At 36.8% G+C, this 17,680-nt stretch overlaps 2 protein-coding genes across 3 annotated transcripts in view; both read left to right on the forward strand.

Annotated features, from left to right (window-relative positions):
- caln2 (calneuron 2) overlaps nucleotides 1–7,733 on the forward strand; it is a 46,580-nt gene extending 38,847 nt beyond the window's left edge. Inside the window, exons 5-6 of the mRNA XM_036589102.1 lie at nucleotides 4,831–4,987; nucleotides 5,619–7,733. Coding sequence (XP_036444995.1) covers nucleotides 4,831–4,987; nucleotides 5,619–5,746 — 285 coding nt within the window. The 3' untranslated portion in view covers nucleotides 5,747–7,733. The remainder of the gene's footprint in view (nucleotides 1–4,830; nucleotides 4,988–5,618) is intronic.
- Nucleotides 7,734–12,065: 4,332 nt separating this feature from the next.
- Nucleotides 12,066–17,416, forward strand: LOC118820610 (legumain-like). Of its 2 annotated transcripts, none has more exons than XR_005008262.1 (5): nucleotides 12,066–12,215; nucleotides 14,083–14,217; nucleotides 15,035–15,205; nucleotides 15,309–15,376; nucleotides 15,606–17,416. XR_005008262.1 is itself a non-coding variant. In XM_036588988.1 (5 exons), exons 1-5 carry the CDS (start codon nucleotides 12,356–12,358, stop codon nucleotides 15,985–15,987), a joined length of 831 nt encoding a protein of 276 aa, XP_036444881.1. In that variant the 5' UTR covers nucleotides 12,222–12,355; the 3' UTR covers nucleotides 15,988–17,416. The 2 variants fall into 2 exon arrangements, 1 of the variants encoding a protein (XP_036444881.1); XM_036588988.1 differs by lacking the exon at nucleotides 12,066–12,215 and adding an exon at nucleotides 12,222–12,430.
- The last annotated feature ends 264 nt before the right edge of the window (nucleotides 17,417–17,680 follow it).

Here is a 17,680-nt window from a genome sequence, read left to right on the forward strand (position 1 = left end):
TCACAATGTTGTGTGAAATGTTGTGACTCTGTGTTGAGCTGCTAGTGAGCAATGGGGGATGAAATGGGAGGGGTGAGAACCCCCTGCTGTGAAAACCATTCACACCTCTCCACAAAGATGGCTGTGCTGAGATAAAACAGACAGCAAAACTATAGCTTTGTTGATATGATCTTAATCAACTACCACAAAAATAACAATTAAACACAATAAAAACAATTTCATGAATGTTGACTTTTCAAATATTTGCTCGCCTACAAAGATGAAAATCCAGTTTGCTCCAAGAAAAAAAAACGCAAAGTGTAAAAAAGAGCAAATTGCATTGTATGGCTACTGTGAAATAGGCTTAAATCTGGTCTGCTGTTATTGTACTTTAACAAATCCATGCAATGGCTGGAGCGTACTTAAAAGTCAGAAACCAAACATTTGTTCTTCTATCTGCATTTTTCTAACCAAGATTTATTAACGATTTCGTTTTACTGCATTTATGTTTATTTGAGCTGATTCTAATGTATTCTAATAGTATACAGTGTTATTACAAAAACACAAATACTGACAAACTAAATACTTTTACAATTTTCATGACTGCCTAAGACTTTTGCACATTATTGTATATCATATTAAAATAGTTATTGCAAAAATATGCACTAAAAATATGTAAACTGAAAGATAAAATTGTGCTGATGTAATAACATTTTTCGTGTGATAATGATGTGCACATTAGAACCAAGTAGATTAAATGCATCACTTTCTTTGATGTACTCTCCTATTCACTGCCCTGTTAGTCCGCTGTTCAGATCTGCTGATTTTATCTCCTGTGCCTTTGCTTTCCCTCTGAAGGTCACTGGAGTAGATGAAACAAAAGGCAAACTAGGACAAACTTGGAGGGAAGACAGAGAGAAGACAGGCCAATGAAGGGAACAGAACACATCTAATGTAATTGATCCCCTCACAAAAGACGCATAAATATGTCTGGCTTTCCTATATTTCACTGCATTCATAACAAATAGAGCTGACTGGGGTGGAACAGTATCCCCAGGGTGAGAGTAAGAGGGGGGCAGATGTCTGATTTCTGTCTGAACAAAGAAGCAGACACTTCCAACCCTGTTCTCCTAGTCCAGGAGAGCCCGCCTCACTGATACTATTCCACAGAGACGTATAGCCCTGCTTTCTGACAGCCGCTGTCAGCCCACGCTGATAAGAGACTGGCACTGCTTCTGCAGCTGGACTCTAGGGGGCAGAGGCGAGAGACAAAACCTGAATACCTCCCACTACCAGAGTGATAGCCTTGGGGCTAAATCACATAGAATGATAGTTTACACAAAAGGGAGTCTGCATGAGGTAGCGTATATTGCAGTTTAAAAGTAGTGCAATGCCTGATGTATGGGAAGATGGAGGAAGAAGCCCCCCCTTAAGAACAAGGTCCATTTACTGTAGAGCTGAACCATATTTGGACAGAATAATGATGCATAGACATGCATCTTTTTTTTCATTTTTGGCAAATTTTCTTAACTGTACAACATATATTACACTTGTTTGTAAGTCACTGCTTCCTTCCTCTTTGATGTAAGTACTTTGCAGGATATGAATGGGTTAGGGTTCGATATAGGAGTGAGACACATGGATCATCAACTTTTGCTGTTATATTAACTAGACACTATCTATAATGTGTTTGGACAAGTGTGTGTGTTCACTCAGAGCTAATTTGCTGGCTGTATTTAACAGCAGTTTGCTGCAGATGTAAATGAAATGTGTGGAGATTAATAAAAACAGTTATAGTTATAACAAGCTTAGATTTCCCAGGAAGAATATATTTTACTGGTTATTACGCTATTACTTCCACCATGTAATATCTCGTAATTACCACACAAATTCAAATAGCTGCTCTGGGAACATTTTGGCATCTCTGCAAACTCAAAGTGAGTTGTGCTTAATGGATTAAAGTCTATCGGTCTCTTGCATATCTTATGTGCTTCAGCGCAGTATAGTTGGCAGCTGTTTCTTGTATCCTTTATTTGAAGCAAAGACTAGTGGATGATGAAGGCAATGTCTCTTGCAATTCAATAATTCATTGACTGGGCAGGGACTAACGCCATCCTGCAATCGCTGCAAAGCTGGCTCAAGGATTTTGTGAGATCCCTAGATAACAACATTGCTGAACAGATAGAGTTTGGCTCTGTTTCTCTGCGGTAATACATTATTAAATCATTGTAAGATCCTCTTTAATTTGTTCCTCTATTGTTTCTCTTCCTTCTTCTCTCCTTCTCTTTTTTTCAAACAGAAATGGATTTTTTTTTCCAAGCTAAATGTTACATATATGAGTCTCTCCATCTGCAGCTGCAGGACAGTATATCTCCATATATACTGTATAAATATATAAATACTTTATTCTTCTGGGGCAGCTGCTCTGTGACAGGAGAGAATGTAAGAGGACAGCTCAGCAGTTGAGCAAAGGACAGTTGTACTGGAGAATATGTTCCCAAATGTATAATGTGATAAAACGGCTGACTGTAGAGTGTCCTTTTCTTGATGCCAATTAGACTGATCTCATAAATCAGCTAAGCAGACGTGAAGAGAAAAGTAGGGATTCTCTCTGTTGGCAGCCATTTCTGTTTAGTTTCCTGCACCATTCTAAGAAAATCAAAAAGGAAAGGCTTGTTGTAAATAATATAAGTAATAAGTAATGATTTGATGATGATGATGATGATAATAATAATAATAATAATAATAATAATAATAATAACAATAATAACAATAATAATAATAATAATAGTCTTTATTTGTAGAGCACTTTTTATACAGTAGCAGCTCAAAGTGCTTTACAGACAGATAATAAAGCTTAGGAGTAATAGAAGAAAGTATGAGTTTTAATTTAAATTTTATATAAGGCAATGACACAGATCAAATTAAGAGATAAATACCAAGAGACGTAGAATTTTAATTAAGTGCTAAGTTAAAGAGATACATTTTCAAATGTTTCTTATAAGTGTACACTGAGATTGACTGTCTAATAAAAGGTGGAATTGAGTTCCACAGTTTAGAAGCATAATAACTGAAAGAGGAAAATGACTCTCCATGTTTTCTGTATGTTACGGAAGGTAATTGCAGAAGGCCAGTATCTACAGATCACATGTCGGAACATACACAGACAGACATTCTATGCTGTGAGTGGTTGTGTTAAGGTCATTTTGAGCCTTAAAAACTAGTAGCTAAATTTAAGTTGCAGGATCAGTATTTCAGTTTTTTTTCTTGATTTATCTGACAAATATCTGACATAGCTGGTAAATCTGTCAACTTGATTATCAGAAGGAATGGAAAGGCCCTAAAAGTGAACCTTGTGGGACTCTACAAGAAATGTTACATTTTTTTTAAGAATGATTTTGCAGTGAAAGCAAGAACTGTCGATTCATTAAATATGATTTAAACCATTCTAAAACTGTGCCTGAGAGGCCTAGCCAGTACTCAAGACAGTGGATTATAGTCTTGTGGTCAATGATATCAAAAGCTGTACAAAGATCCAATAAGACCAAAACAGAAGGAAGCCTGAGGTCATTGACAACACATACCCATGCTGTCTCAGTACTATAATTAGAATGAAAACCTGACTGAAACTTCTCAAATAACAGATTTGATCTTAGATACACATTGATTTTGGAAAACAACTTTTCTAAACACATTACTTAAAATAGAAAGGTTAGAAATTGGGCTAAAATGATTTAGCATGCAAGTATTCATGCTACTTTTTTTTAGTAGAGGCTTCACCAGGGCAGTTTTACAAGCATCTGGAAAAGAACCTGTTGTCAGAAAATGGTTTACAATAGTTAAGATTTTTCATTTTGTACACAATCAAAAACCATCTTAAGGAGTGAAGTACAAAGAGTCAAGGAGGGCTAACATATACCAAGGACCAAAAACAAGACTCTAAAAACCAGAAAAGGAGGGGTGCCAAACAATGGGAAGGGAAGAGAATACATGGGAGGAGACTGGAAAGGGCAGAGGGGTGACAAACATTGAGAAGGGAAGAGAAGACATAGGAGGAGATTGGAAAAAGCAGAGCCAGGACAGGAAATCTGTGACCATCAAAATGTAATGATATCTGCCTGCCTCGAAATCCTACTTAAAAATGTGTCACTTTAGTTGAAGCATTTCACTTAAGATGGCTATCTTAAAGTTCTATGCTCCAGCTGCTCAGACACTACTAGCCTACAGCATGAAATACATAGACAACAAAATGTGTTGACCTCTTAACATTCCAGGTTTATTACATACAAAGTCTTATTATTTGGTAACTACAGGGACTTCAATACAAACTAATGGAGCTATTCTTAGGTTATAGAAGTGTGTAATAAAACTTTGGCTTGTTAAAGGGTTAAACACAGCTATAGCTTTTTTTATTCAGTTAAACTCATTAATGTAAGGCTACATGTGCTTTATGTTGTGCAACAAGTAATTCTGTGATACTTTAGGCTGGATTTGTTACAGAATCTGTAATTATTTGTCTGATTTCCATTACACTAGATTCTGTTGATACTGAACTAATACAAGTACCAGATGGTGCCATCTCCAGTAACAAGAAAATGTACCCACATTCTCTTGTAGAAAGTTCAGCTATTTTAATTTGACTGTCATATCCCATAATAAATTCTGATTTGACTAGATTTAGTTGAGTTGTGTAAGTGAGTCACAGTGCTGTAAAGCAGCAAGGCTATGTGTCAGTTGGTTTATAACAGCATATTGTTCTCCATTCTCAGAACTGGTTCCCCTCTTCACAGAAAAAAGAGCACCTGGCTATAAAGTGTTGTAATATTCCACACTTGTGTTTGCTCCCTACAGTTTGACATGCAGCAGATGTCTCTGGAGGAGCTGAAACAAGTCCTCTTCCATGCTTTTCGGGACCACCTGACCATGAAGGACATTGAAAACATCATTGTGAATGAAGAGGAGAGCCTAAAGGAGAACTCAGGAAACTGCCAGACTGAATTTGAGGGAGGTAAGCGGTAAAGCCTGGCAGAAGATCAGCTATTACTGCTTTACTGACTGATTGTGGTTCAACTCTTGGCAATGGCTTTAAAATAAAATGCACAAAGAATGCAAATTATTACATGAAATGTAACAAATTGGCACTTTTTATAGAAATGAGGTTTTGTTACAACAGTGATTTTATGTTGAATATGGTCTATAGTCAGACCAGTCTCCCATCATTAAGTCTGAATTTGCATTAGTTTGCAATTAAACAGTGAAAATGCATGGGTGGAAATGGGCTGAGAATTTCACTACATGTTGTTAACTCAGCTGTAGTAATGTATTCATGTGACCACAAGAGAGGATGAGAGGAAAAATGGTTATTATATTCAAACTATGTTTATTGAGTCCATTGAGACCATACAGTGGAGCCATGTGTATTGTGTCCTCCAAATCATTGTTCTGCACATTCAAAGGCTCATTATGCACAGCGACAGACGGCCCTGCCTGATCGCTCTCTCTGTTTGGACGGCTTATGCTTATGCATACTGTGTGCTCCCTCCACAATGTCCAATTCTCTGTTTTCAAGTCTGTTTCAATATCTGCTTGCAGCTTCACGTTTGTTTATATTTTCCTTCTCTTCTATGTGACTCCATCAGTGCATTCTAAAAAGAAGAATCGGCAGACATGCGTCCGCAAGAGCCTCATCTGCGCTTTTGCGATGGCCTTCATTATCAGCGTCATGCTAATTGCGGCCAATCAGATGTTGCGTAATGGCATGGAGTAGCCCCGCCCACTGTGAACTCTGAGTACTCTTACCTGAGCTCCATTTAACCTTCATATGGCAAACAACATCTAGCCACGTACAAGGCAAACTGCAAAAAAATACACTGACACCCATTTGTAATCAGGCTTGAAGAAGTCTTTGGATTTAACTGTGTGGTAAAACTCGTAAGACTTACATCCAGGTTTCAAGTATGGATGAAGTACCACTTTTTCAGCTCTACTGGAGCCACCACTTGGATGTAATAAAAGACCCACACTGACAACTTAATGAAACTACACTAAGAGGTGTTTACCCTCCCTTTATCTCTCTATCAGAGAGACACAAGGGCTCTTCCCTGGTGTCCCTTTAATGCAATAAGACCCAGGGTCCCTTTACCTGCATTTGTGTGTACATTTGTCTCTACAAGCTGTGAAAGCAAAGACATCTGTCCGGATGATATCAGACTCCACACCATCTGAGCTACGAGTAATGAGGAGGAGACTGATTGGCAGTGGATACCCACAAATATCTCTCATTGAATTAAATTCATTGTCTGTTCACGCACACGCATGCTTGTGTATTTGTCCTTACTGAATAGAAGCGAGAATAAACTTAGCGTTGAGTAAAGAGAGGGGTCACATAACCTGTATCAAAGCACACTAAATAATGAATGGGCATTTTGTTTGGCTTTTGAAGGCTTTATGAATGTACAGTTATAGGTCCTTACATATTTGGACATCAACAAAGTTATTTTCATTTTAGCAGTCCACAGCAGCGTATCAGAGTTGAAATAACCACCAAATAATGAATATGAGCTCAAAGTGCAGACATGCAATTTTAATTTGGGGATCTCAGGTAAACAGTGTAGGAATTAGAACCATAGTCATACATATCCTCACCTTTTATGGGCTCAAAATAATTAGATAATTGGCTCAGCTGTTCTATGGCCAGGTGTGTTGTTCACTTACAAGTAAGCAGGTAAAATGTTTTAAAGTGATTTTAATTGTGGCATTTGCATTTGGAATCTGTTGCGGTTACCTCTTAATGCGAAGTCCAAAGGGTTGCTAATGAAGCAAGCCATTTGAGGGTGTAAATCAAAACAAATCCATCAGAGAGATAGCTGTGGTGGATGACACAAGAATTCTTTCACTGGTAAAGAAAAATGCAAACAAAAAACCATCTAAAAAAGTCTGTACAGTTCTGAAGCAACATATTATGGACAGATGAGACAAAGTCAATCAACTTGTAACACAGTGATGGGGAGAGAAGAGTATGGAGAAGCAAAGTGCTGCTCATGATCCAAAGCGTACCATCTCATCTGTCAAACATGGTGGAGGTAGTGTTATGGTGTAGACATGTATGGCTGCCAGTCAAAGTGGGTCCCTTTCTAAAAATGTACCAAATAGCTGAATTGCTTATTGATGATGTGATTACTGACAAAAGCAGCAGGATGAACTCTGAAGGCTATAGGGCTCAGATTTATCTGCTCAGATTTAGCCAAATGCTTCAAAACTCATTGGACAGGCCTTCACAGTGCAGATGGACAAAGCAATCCAAGATATTTTAGGGCAAAGAAGTTAAATATTCTTATGTCAAATGGCCAAGTCAATCACATGACCTTAATCCAACCAAGCATGCAATTCACTTACTGAAGGCAAACCTGAATTTAAAACAACCCAAGAACCAGCAGGAACTGATGACTGCTGCAGTAAAGGCCTGTCAGAGGACCACCAGGGAAAAAACCTGGCATCTGGTGACGTCTTTGGGTTCCAGACTTCAGTCATTGACTGCAAAGGATTTGCAACCAATAATAATAACCATCCGTAACCATTAAAATGACAATTTATTGGGTCAGTTATTTAGTTTGTCCAATTACATTTGAGCCCCTAAAAAGTGATGGTGGGAGGGGAGATTGTTGTGTATGAAGATGATTATAATTGAAGCTAACAATCTACACTTTGATGAACACTTTCTGTTCATTATTTAATTTCACTCCAATATGCTGTGGTAAACAATTAATCTCTCTCTCTCTCTCTCTCTCTCTCTCTCTCTCTCTCTCTCTATCTCTCTATGTATATATATATATATATATATATATATATATATATATATATATATATATTTAAAGAGAGAGAGATAGAGAGTAAGAGAGATCTCCATTTTTGATGTTATTAATTTTAATTAATAACATCAAGTGTAAACAAATATAAGCAAAGTCATTGAGACTGGTTTAATATGAAAATACTTACTCTTTACATTGTATCAAATTTCATGACAAATGGACAAATGGAGAAAATGACTTAGAATAAAATAAAATATGGTCACTTTAACTTACGTCAATTATAAATATCAAGAATGTCCTGTAAAGTTTTTTTTGGAGATATGATATTTTGATCTGACAGCGTTGATATATAAAGATATATATTAAAAGGGGTGTAATGATACACATTTGTTGTGATAAGGTATGCATTTTGGTTTTTGCACCATCAAAATGTATAACAAAGAAAAAAAGAAATGCCAGCTTTTATGTTGCTTTCATTTTTTGCCAAAAACAAGACCACAACACCTGGTGCATAATTAAGACAAACAAGTAAATTTAAATAAATTTAAATGGTTTAGCATGCAGCACAGATGGGTTTTATTTTCCTTACTTTTGTGGTTGTCTCTTTAGAAATATCATGGTGTGTTTTTTAATGGAAAAGTGGAAACCATTCCAGTTTACGTCTGTATGTCTGATATACATAAAATCTTATTGTATTTAATTCTTAGCGCATATTGTCTCACAGCCCTGAATACAAAAAAACTGTGTATCATAACACCTATATATATATATATATGTAACATTGATATGATGTCACTAGGATACATTGTATTATACTGGAATGTACACAGATTAAATGCTAACACATCCCCTATCACAAAAATGGTTCATTTCAGTAATTTCACATTTGAAACAACTTAAGGACACGCCAGATAAACAAGCGGTTGGCGTAATCATTTTTGCTGATTAAAAAACGAGTATTGAGGTCTTCTCAAAGTCTAAGAATATTGTCTGAGTAACAGTACAGTGACTAACTTCTGCAGAAGTGTCTATGATTAGTTATTGGACTTTTTGGTCCACTTTTGATTATCACTTCAATTCACTCTCAGGCTCAGCGAATGCAGCATTCAGTGCTCTAGTGCACCTGAAATAAATCAGTCTGTCTCTTAAAGAAATACCCCAGTGTTTTTCAGCCTAATCTATGCTGACACATCTGTAGCATATGTTTAATTGACGTGGAATTTGATGGAGAATAGAAAAGAACAGAAAAGACAGTTCATAGAAGCCAACGGGCAGGTGATTCAGCAACTGCTCATTGGTTTCTGTTAACCAAAGTATATGCTATAAATGCGGCAGACAGAGATTAGTTTGAAAAATGCTGGAGTTTTCCTTTAACTTCGTCTTTTCATTTTACGTTACTATATGTAACCCCAATCTGTAATGTAAATACAACAGTTCATATCTACTTAGATGTGTCTATAGCCTACATCAGAGTTCCCTTCGCCTGTTCACTCTGTTTCTGTGTAATACTGTAACTAAGTCATGTTTTCTCATGTAGCCTACTGCATGCATGTTTATGTATATAACTCCATGTAGGAGAACTGTCTAAAGGGTGTGTACCTGACTATGTTGTCCCTGCATGTCCAAACACTGTTCCTACACTTATATGTAAAGCACTGAGTTTGTTGGATTTTTTAAAACAAGGCTATGAGCTGACTACACGATGTCCACCTGTCATCTCTCAGAGCTTTATCTAGCAAAAACAAAAAGAAAAAGAGGACATGTCTGTATATTTTGAAGAAAATGTAATAATACATAGAGAAATTGGTCATTTGAGATGTTTGCTGGATTATGTATACTTTAAAGTGCTTTGCAGAGTTGTATGCACTGTTAAATCTGCATATCGGTGTTTAAAAATCTGGTCGGTGGCTCCATCTAGTGAGCCTTCCTTCTTCTGCAATATAGATACTGTATAAAGGGGAATTCCACCGGTATTTCAAATATTCCGCATAATTCAACCATTAAGATGTAAACAAAGTTATTCTGAGTGGGGTTTTTTGTGAAATGTGGCATTCTAGAACAAAAACATACACTGTAGATTGTTCACAGTTATAGTGATAGGAACTAGATGTCTGAAAAAAGCTCCTTCACAGACATGAATACACTGCCTAATGCCTGAGGCATTGTTTTACAATGGTTTTGAGATAACACAATGGCCTAAAATGTATTTCTAAAGATCTATGCATGGCACAGGGATATATGTAGGGCACTCTAAAGCAAAATAGTCCCCAAAGAAAACTTTATCAACATTACACACAAAAACTCAGAAGACTAACATAGATTCAGTGGTAGATTTGTAAATAAAATAGCTACATTTGTCATAGAAACCATGTCAAGACATTCGTCTTGACCCCTGATTCCTGTCATCTTCACTTTAAAGAATGTCAATAAGGTTCTCAATTTTTAACTATTTCACATCAAACCACTGAATGACTTTGTCTACGTCTCAATGACTGAATTATGCAGAGATTTTGAAAACATTGGTGGAATTCCCCTTTAAATAGTAACAGACCCTACACTCAACAACAACTACTGAAAGTGTGTTTGTGTGTGCGTGTGTGTGCGTGTGTGTTTTAAAATGATTATTGATAAATTATTAATCTACCTAAATCTACTAATTGAAGTGCAAAACATACGACCACAAATATGCAATTTTTGAAATGTTTAATTAATTTAATCATTTTATCTGTCTTAATTTCCTGTTGATTGCCATGCAGGCTAAATAGTGGACAGAATCACCAGACCCCCATGTGCAATAGTCTGTTTATACATTACTCCACTCATCTACATCTTTCTATCACTATCTTCAGTCACAAAAATTGTAAACTTTAATATGTCTTTATTTGACTATATGAGTTTTTGATTGCATGGACATCTTTCTTTACTGCTGTTACTATTTTGTGTAGGATATTCCTATGGTTTATATTACTTTGATATTTTCTTAATCTGGAAAAAAGTCAAAAGAGTTTTAATTTGCTCTCAATCCAGAATCCTCTCTTTAGCATGCCAAGTGAAGTTATTGAGGTTTTTATGTACATATTTTTATGAAGTGTAGAAAGAAGGGTCATGGATATGCAAAACAGTATATACTTTGCATGCGGGGTATGGATTGACAGTGAACTTATAGCAATATCATTTTTGAATAGAAATAAATAAAGAAATAAAAATGTAAGAAAACATGAATAACTTGTTATTTGTATATTAAATGAATGTGAAAATAAATATCTTGTATAAGTCACAGTATAGAGTACTCTGGTTCATGCAAAGATTTAAAGTTTCCTATTCATTAAAGTTGAAGAAAGTTACAGAAATTGTTAGAAGGATCCATTTTATTGTATAATCCCAATATAATTCACTTTTACATATGACTTCCTCAAACAGAGGACACACAGTAGCAGTTTAACCAGATTGATATTTGTCTTATTTAGCATGCTTTTCAATTTGCACACGATGTTTAATAGGGGTGGGTGGATCATTATACTTCAGATCCTGGAGTTTCTTAATAAGAGTTGATTCTTGCACAAAAGACAACAGTGATGGTCGCTATTCAGCTCAAAATGGATGCCAGAGACAAGTTTACCCTTTCAGCCAGAGAAAAGAAGCTAAACTGGTAACTTTAGCTTTAGCTTGTTGTCCCCTTTATCTGGCAAGTCATTCCTGTCATAACAGTAATCCATTCTCTCCATCATAAAGATGATTTGAAGACAGTTACCAGAGTTATATGGCTGCAATTAGACTTTCATTCTGCCTTCCTTCTGCATTTATCAGCTAATGAAAAAAATGGGGGAAAAAGACATTTCAAAACAGCCCACCCCAAAAAATCCACCCCAAAAATCGATTTTGTAGTTTTTTAGAACTTCCTCCCACCCCCAGGATACATCATCAGAAAGAGGCTTTAAATCAGAAAATCTCACGCAATAGACTACTGTGACACAGCTGTATGCAAGTAAGCGTGTTTACAACATACATCAAAATTACTGTGACTTTTCTTCTTTTTAAAACGATTGTGAGTGCTGTTTATTAATATTTCTCCGTTTTTCTCTCTCTTTCTGTTTCTGGTTTCCTCATACTGTTTTTGGCATTAAATAATTTCTGATTGTGAGAACTAAAAAAGGGTATAAAAAAATGTTTACAACAGATGTAGAAATAGTAAAATTTTCATTTTGGGCGGAGTGTCCCTTGGCTTTACAACGAACTGCTCGTAATCTGTAAGCACTGGCCAATCCTGGCGCAGGGGGCGGAGCGGGAGTACGGGTGGGTAGAAACACAGCGCCTCTGAGGATAAAACTCGCCCACCGTGGAAAGTGTTAGCGCCGAGAGAGTTCAGGCACTTGCAGTTTCTCTCTGAACATCCAAAGCGAACACAAAACGCTGGGATCTCACACTGAGGTAGGATACAGTCGGTGTGGAAATGCGGACAGTCACAGCTAGCTGTGTTAGCCGTGTTCGCCTGCACTGACAGATGAGTTTAGCTACTGCTAAATAGAGCTGATTTCAGAAGAACAGCCTTGCTCCCCTTTTTCCGCGCGATGAGTGTACTCTTTACAAACGCGGTACACACGTACACATGGATTTTGATATTCCTGTGGGAACTGGAGCATAAGGTAATATAATATAATGCTCAGTGCTAATTTCTAGCCTAACTGTTACTTCTCGAAAACGCGTACTTCCTGCTTGGAAGCGACTGTGGGCTTTATCCGTCTGTGTGGGGTGTTTGACTAACGGACAGTCTTCTGTAGCAAATAACTTACTTATGTTCTCACCAAATAGACAGTATTGTTTGGCTGCTACCTTACAAAAAAGATCTATAATACTATATGAAATTATAAGATATGGTTTTGCATAATACCTCTGTAATAATAAGTAATATTTTCACTGAATAATATTCCTGCAGTGCTGTCTTATTGTAATTAGAGTAGCACAACAATAACAACATTGAAACCGTAAGTATAGGCCGATAGCGATAATGTAGTAGTTTCAAAGCTACTTAGCTTTGAAATGAGCTGTTTTTAATTGCTCAACAATAGTCTGAGTAAATCATGCTCTGACTTCTCAAACAATCTACTGCCCCTCAGGAAGAAATACATCATAACACAAAGTGAATGTGCTGTTTCAGGCTAGATTTGTTACAAGAGTTGATCGAATTAATTTTTTCCCTTTGCATTTTCTGCTGTTTTCGGGCTGGTATTGGATAGTAAAGTATAATATTTGTTATATAGTATTTATGTTGTAGTAAACTACAATAACTTTCTTAATTTACTCTAAGATTCTTAGAGGAATCCTGAGTCATGGGCCCCTGGGACACGAACCTCTGCAGGGCTTATGGGCTCATTATTATGTGCCTTTTTAAAAATCTAGCCCAGGCTACTGGTCATACTACTGTAAATCTGTGCTGGTTGAGGCCCTCTGGTGGCTGGACTTCCTAGGTACGTACCTAGTAAGCTCAGTTGGTAATCTGTCCCTGTGCAGAAATTGCTTGATTTCTTTTTCATAAGAGCCTCCACACTTTCTTAGCTCTGCAGTCATTTTGTTTGAAACGCTGCCCTCATGATAAAAAAGAATCAGCAGTGATACCTGCAGCTTTCCCAGACAAGTAATGACCCAGGTGAGAACACTGGGTGTTGGACTGCGCATTGAACCATGTCTGGTTGTAGAGCAATCAAAGAGGCAGTGCAGTGACAGCTGCTGCCATAAGACTCAGCAACCTTTAACACGGATGAATCAGAGCGCGACGGCCCAGCAGCACGAAACACAGGGCTTTCTCATGGGTCTCAGCACATATAAGCCAGTCCTCCATTAAACTGAACACTCAAACCCCTTTTCAGTCAAACACAGCCAAGCTATCATATAGCCTGCACACTATATGGGAACATGTGAGGTGCTTGATACAGATTTAAAAAGCAGCACCTGATGCTCCTAAAGTTTGCCTTAAAAAAAAACTGGGAAACATTCCTGAAGGTATAATTGACACAAGAGTAAACATACTTTAGGGCTGCCCTGATAAACCAGTTGGTGGGTGAATGCATGTCAGCAGTTCACAGTTTGAAAAATAGCTTTCAATAGATTTTCCTGAGTCAGTTGTACATAAACAGAAAAGGCCAAGAGCATAATCATGGATAGAAAAGAACAGACTCAATTTTCAAGTGGTAGTATCTCCTTAGTCCTTATTACAGCTTGATCTCTGCAAAAAGATTGTGGATGAAATAACAGAAGAAAATCAACTATTCGTATTTGAAACACTTGGTATTTCCCTCAGCCAGCAGCTATGGAGCCCCGAGACTGTGTTGCCAGCCACGATGTCCCTGTGGCAATTTTACAGAAAAAGATTCTTTCTGCAAAAAGCCCAGAGGATAAAGCAAGATTTGAGAAGGAACTAGATGAACTCATACAGGTATCGTTTTCTTGAGCTGTATCAAGGTTTTAATGAATAAATCCACAAATCATTAAATATTTATTACCTGAACACCTGTTAGAATAACTCAGCACAAGGCATTGGCCATGATTCAAACACTTGGGTGATGTTTTCACCAGTAGGGGCCTCAGGGGCCTATTTCTGTGAAATAAAAATACATGTCTGTAATTTTTAGTTCAGGGTTAAGTCTGTAGGCAAAAGTCTGAACACCCCTGATCAAATTACGTTTTATTTTCTAACTTATTCAAATAAGTTAACCTCTACAGGGAGCCAACTTAAATACGGCATTCGCAGCAATTTTAGTGCACAATTTCTATGCTGTCTAACAAATTAGAAATAGAATATAAAATGTGCCATAACCTTTACACTGGCCATAGTTTTTTTATAAATTCAGCCAATTGTGCATTACAGTTGTGCAGAAGTGTGTCTTCTGTAGAGGATGTCTATGTATTTCACTCAGAAAATCAATAAAACATTTAATTTGATCAGGGGTGCCCAAACCTTTGCATATGACTGTATGTTGATATGTCTGTCAAAAGTTTAAAATAAAACATGTGTGATGTCCTTTTACAAGCTTCAAATATCTGCTATCTAGAACTGCCAAAAATGTTCATGTAAATTGGTGTTAGCTTAGCACTAAAATACTACTAGAATTCCATGGGGGAACTAGCAGAAATTAACCTCGATGTAGAGGTGTTTTTCTTAATTTTTGTTGACTAATGGCTTGGCTCTCATGATTACAGTTCTCCAATGTTTTTTCACTCTAATCATTTGTGTTTTGTATGTTTTTCCTAAGGCGAGAGAAATAGTCAGAGACTCTGTGCACCAAATTGTGGAAAAGTGCACAGATTCTCCTGAACAAGCTCAACAAGTATTAAAAGGAAAAAGCTCTGCCCATAGCAGCGAGACATATAAGGAGGTTGTTGAGTACTTCAAAAAGAAAGGTTTTAACTGGCATGATCCAAAGGTGGGAATCTCTAACTCATAGTAATAGGTGTATATTTCCTCAACATACTTGTTTTACAGTAATTTGTGGAAAGAGTTGTTTTATTTGTTGATTTTTTTTTCAGTATCAAACTGCACTACAACATCTGTATGTCTTTGCAAACCTACTTGAGAAGAAGGTTCCAGTGGAACGGTAATGTCCTGTGGTCTCTTACTTATAACATATAAAAGAAAGTGAGGATCATACAATTCTATGTTCAAGGGAGAGATGAACCCTGATCAATCTCTTGACTGTTGTTAGCTCTTTAAAATGTGGCCTTTAATTAAGAATTAATTTGCTTATCACCTCTCCAACATTTTTCATCAGGTCCTAACACAATAAATACTAACATTTTCCTTTCCATTCCTGTTCATTTTCACAGTATTAAGGCCGCAATTGATGAAGTGAGCATTAACCTGAGGAAAGAAAGGGTGGAAGGTGCCGCGTCTGCCCCAACACTAAGAAAGAATGAAAAAAGAACTGCAAACATAAGATCTATGTCTACTTTTAAGCTTGTGTGGTGTTTTTTTTTCTGGAACTGCTATATGCATGCTTCTCTTGTGGACTTGTCTTCATTGTTGTTTTTCATGCAAACCATTTTCAAAAGCCAGTTAATTAATTGCTTCATTGTAATGCATTTATGTCCACCTGATTCTGCAGAGTGCAGTAATACTGCAACACCAAGATGTATCCTTCTGCATTTGAAATGTAAAAGTGTTAAATGCGGTGCCTCAAGACTTGGTAATTCCTATCACAATTTTTAGTTACCCTGCAGTGCCATTGGGCACTCATGTCATGAAGGGGAATTGGTAATATTTCTAGTGAGGAAGGACTGAATGCTAGGGGTCATTCTCTGTCCATTGCTTAGTGATATATCAGTTCAGTTGGAAGTCCACATAGCTACACAGCAAAGTTTTCAGTCACCTCTAAGCACCATGTGCCACCTGCCTCCCAGCAGTTACATAAAAAATTTTATGTAAATATATGTAATTAATATTCTGCAGTAAGATTTCCAGTCTATCTTAATGCAAACGTTATTTTAATTTAAAAATATATTCTTTAAAACAGCATGTCATAATGCCACCATGCAAAAATACAGCATAGACATATTAAAATAAATACTTCATGACATCATTTGTGAGATATAGCCTGGGATCAGGGTTGTTTCAGAACACTTGGGGGCAGCCCACCCACTTCAATCATATTCTCTTTATTTAAGAAACAAATATATGCATAATTCATGTTGGAGAAAAATAGCAAAATCTCTGAACTCACTGTGCTTTTGCTACAGACATTGAATATTAAGATATTGAGTATGTTAAAAAGTACATAATCTCAGTCTCCTGGTGGTTTGTGGGCCCTAAGCGATTGTTTATACTGCTTACAGCAGGAAAACAGCCCTGCCTGTGATACAAAACTGCTTTATAATGGAGCAATTCCTGTAATAATCTGATAGTGATTACAAACAGTTTTTCTCACTTAAGTGGTCATGTAAGCAGCATGTCTTGTCAATGAGGAAAAAACTTTCATGAGCATATAGGACCAGTGCTAATCCCAATCAAACTCGTTACAGTCAGCATTCTGGTTGAAGTTGAAGGCCTGTAATTCTAAGGCATAATTCTAAGCTTTAACACATGAAGTCTTTTGCTGGTTTGGGTATAAATTCGCAGGCAGCGGGGAGGCATTCTGGCCCTCAGTGAGGAAAGACTGGGACTTTCTTTTCCTTTTTGTTTTTAAATGAACGTGGATCAAGGCTTTACAGTGATTCACAGCTAAACACTACTTTCAGTGATTCTGATTCAATACTGACTTCAATACATTCATTATATTGAGTTTAATGTTTGAGTCCATTTCGAAAACCAAATGACCTGTTACTGCATAACAATATACTAACTGATTTGCATGTTTGTATTTGAAAAGGTTTTGAGTGTCTTCTAAGGGAGTTTATAAAGTGGAATCTATTACTTTGAAAACATATAGTCTACAGTGTTTTGGGCTTTGAGGTGCATTTTTGGAAATGTAAGATGTGTTTCTACAAATGAATTAGCCATTAGTCATTTCACAGAAAATCTGTAAATAAGTGTTCTGCTGCTTTCCCATTGCCTTGATCAGCCTAAAGAATTAAACATCAAACACTGTATTACTATGTGAATAATCTGTATCTTATTATTAAATAAATTATGACAGAAAAGACCCTACTTTATGGGCATTTTTTTATGATTTTTTTATGAATTGCTTTCAAGTTCTATCAGTTAGTGACAAAAACATACATGCATACATTCACTTAATTTTATGTACCACTAATCTCAAAGAATGACACCTAGACAGAATTACAAAGACAGCTTTAGAGGCACAAGAAAAAAGTTCAAAGGTTTTTGTATGTTTGTTTTTCGGCTAGACTTGGGAAGTGAAAGACAGCAGATCTATGTTCATGCAGATTGAACCAAACACCTCTGT

This window comes from Colossoma macropomum, unplaced genomic scaffold (assembly GCF_904425465.1).
Source record: "Colossoma macropomum unplaced genomic scaffold, Colossoma_macropomum, whole genome shotgun sequence".
NCBI classification, from domain to species: domain Eukaryota; kingdom Metazoa; phylum Chordata; class Actinopteri; order Characiformes; family Serrasalmidae; genus Colossoma; species Colossoma macropomum.

Bases quoted from the DNA above. Each gene is read 5' to 3' on its own strand.
- LOC118820610 (XM_036588988.1), top strand. From the start codon at position 12,356: ATGAGTGTACTCTTTACAAACGCGGTACACACGTACACATGGATTTTG. The intron at 12,431-14,082 runs GTAATATAATAT...TATTTCCCTCAG, and splicing joins TGTGGGAACTGGAGCATAAG to CCAGCAGCTATGGAGCCCCG. The intron at 14,218-15,034 runs GTATCGTTTTCT...GTTTTTCCTAAG, and splicing joins AACTAGATGAACTCATACAG to GCGAGAGAAATAGTCAGAGA.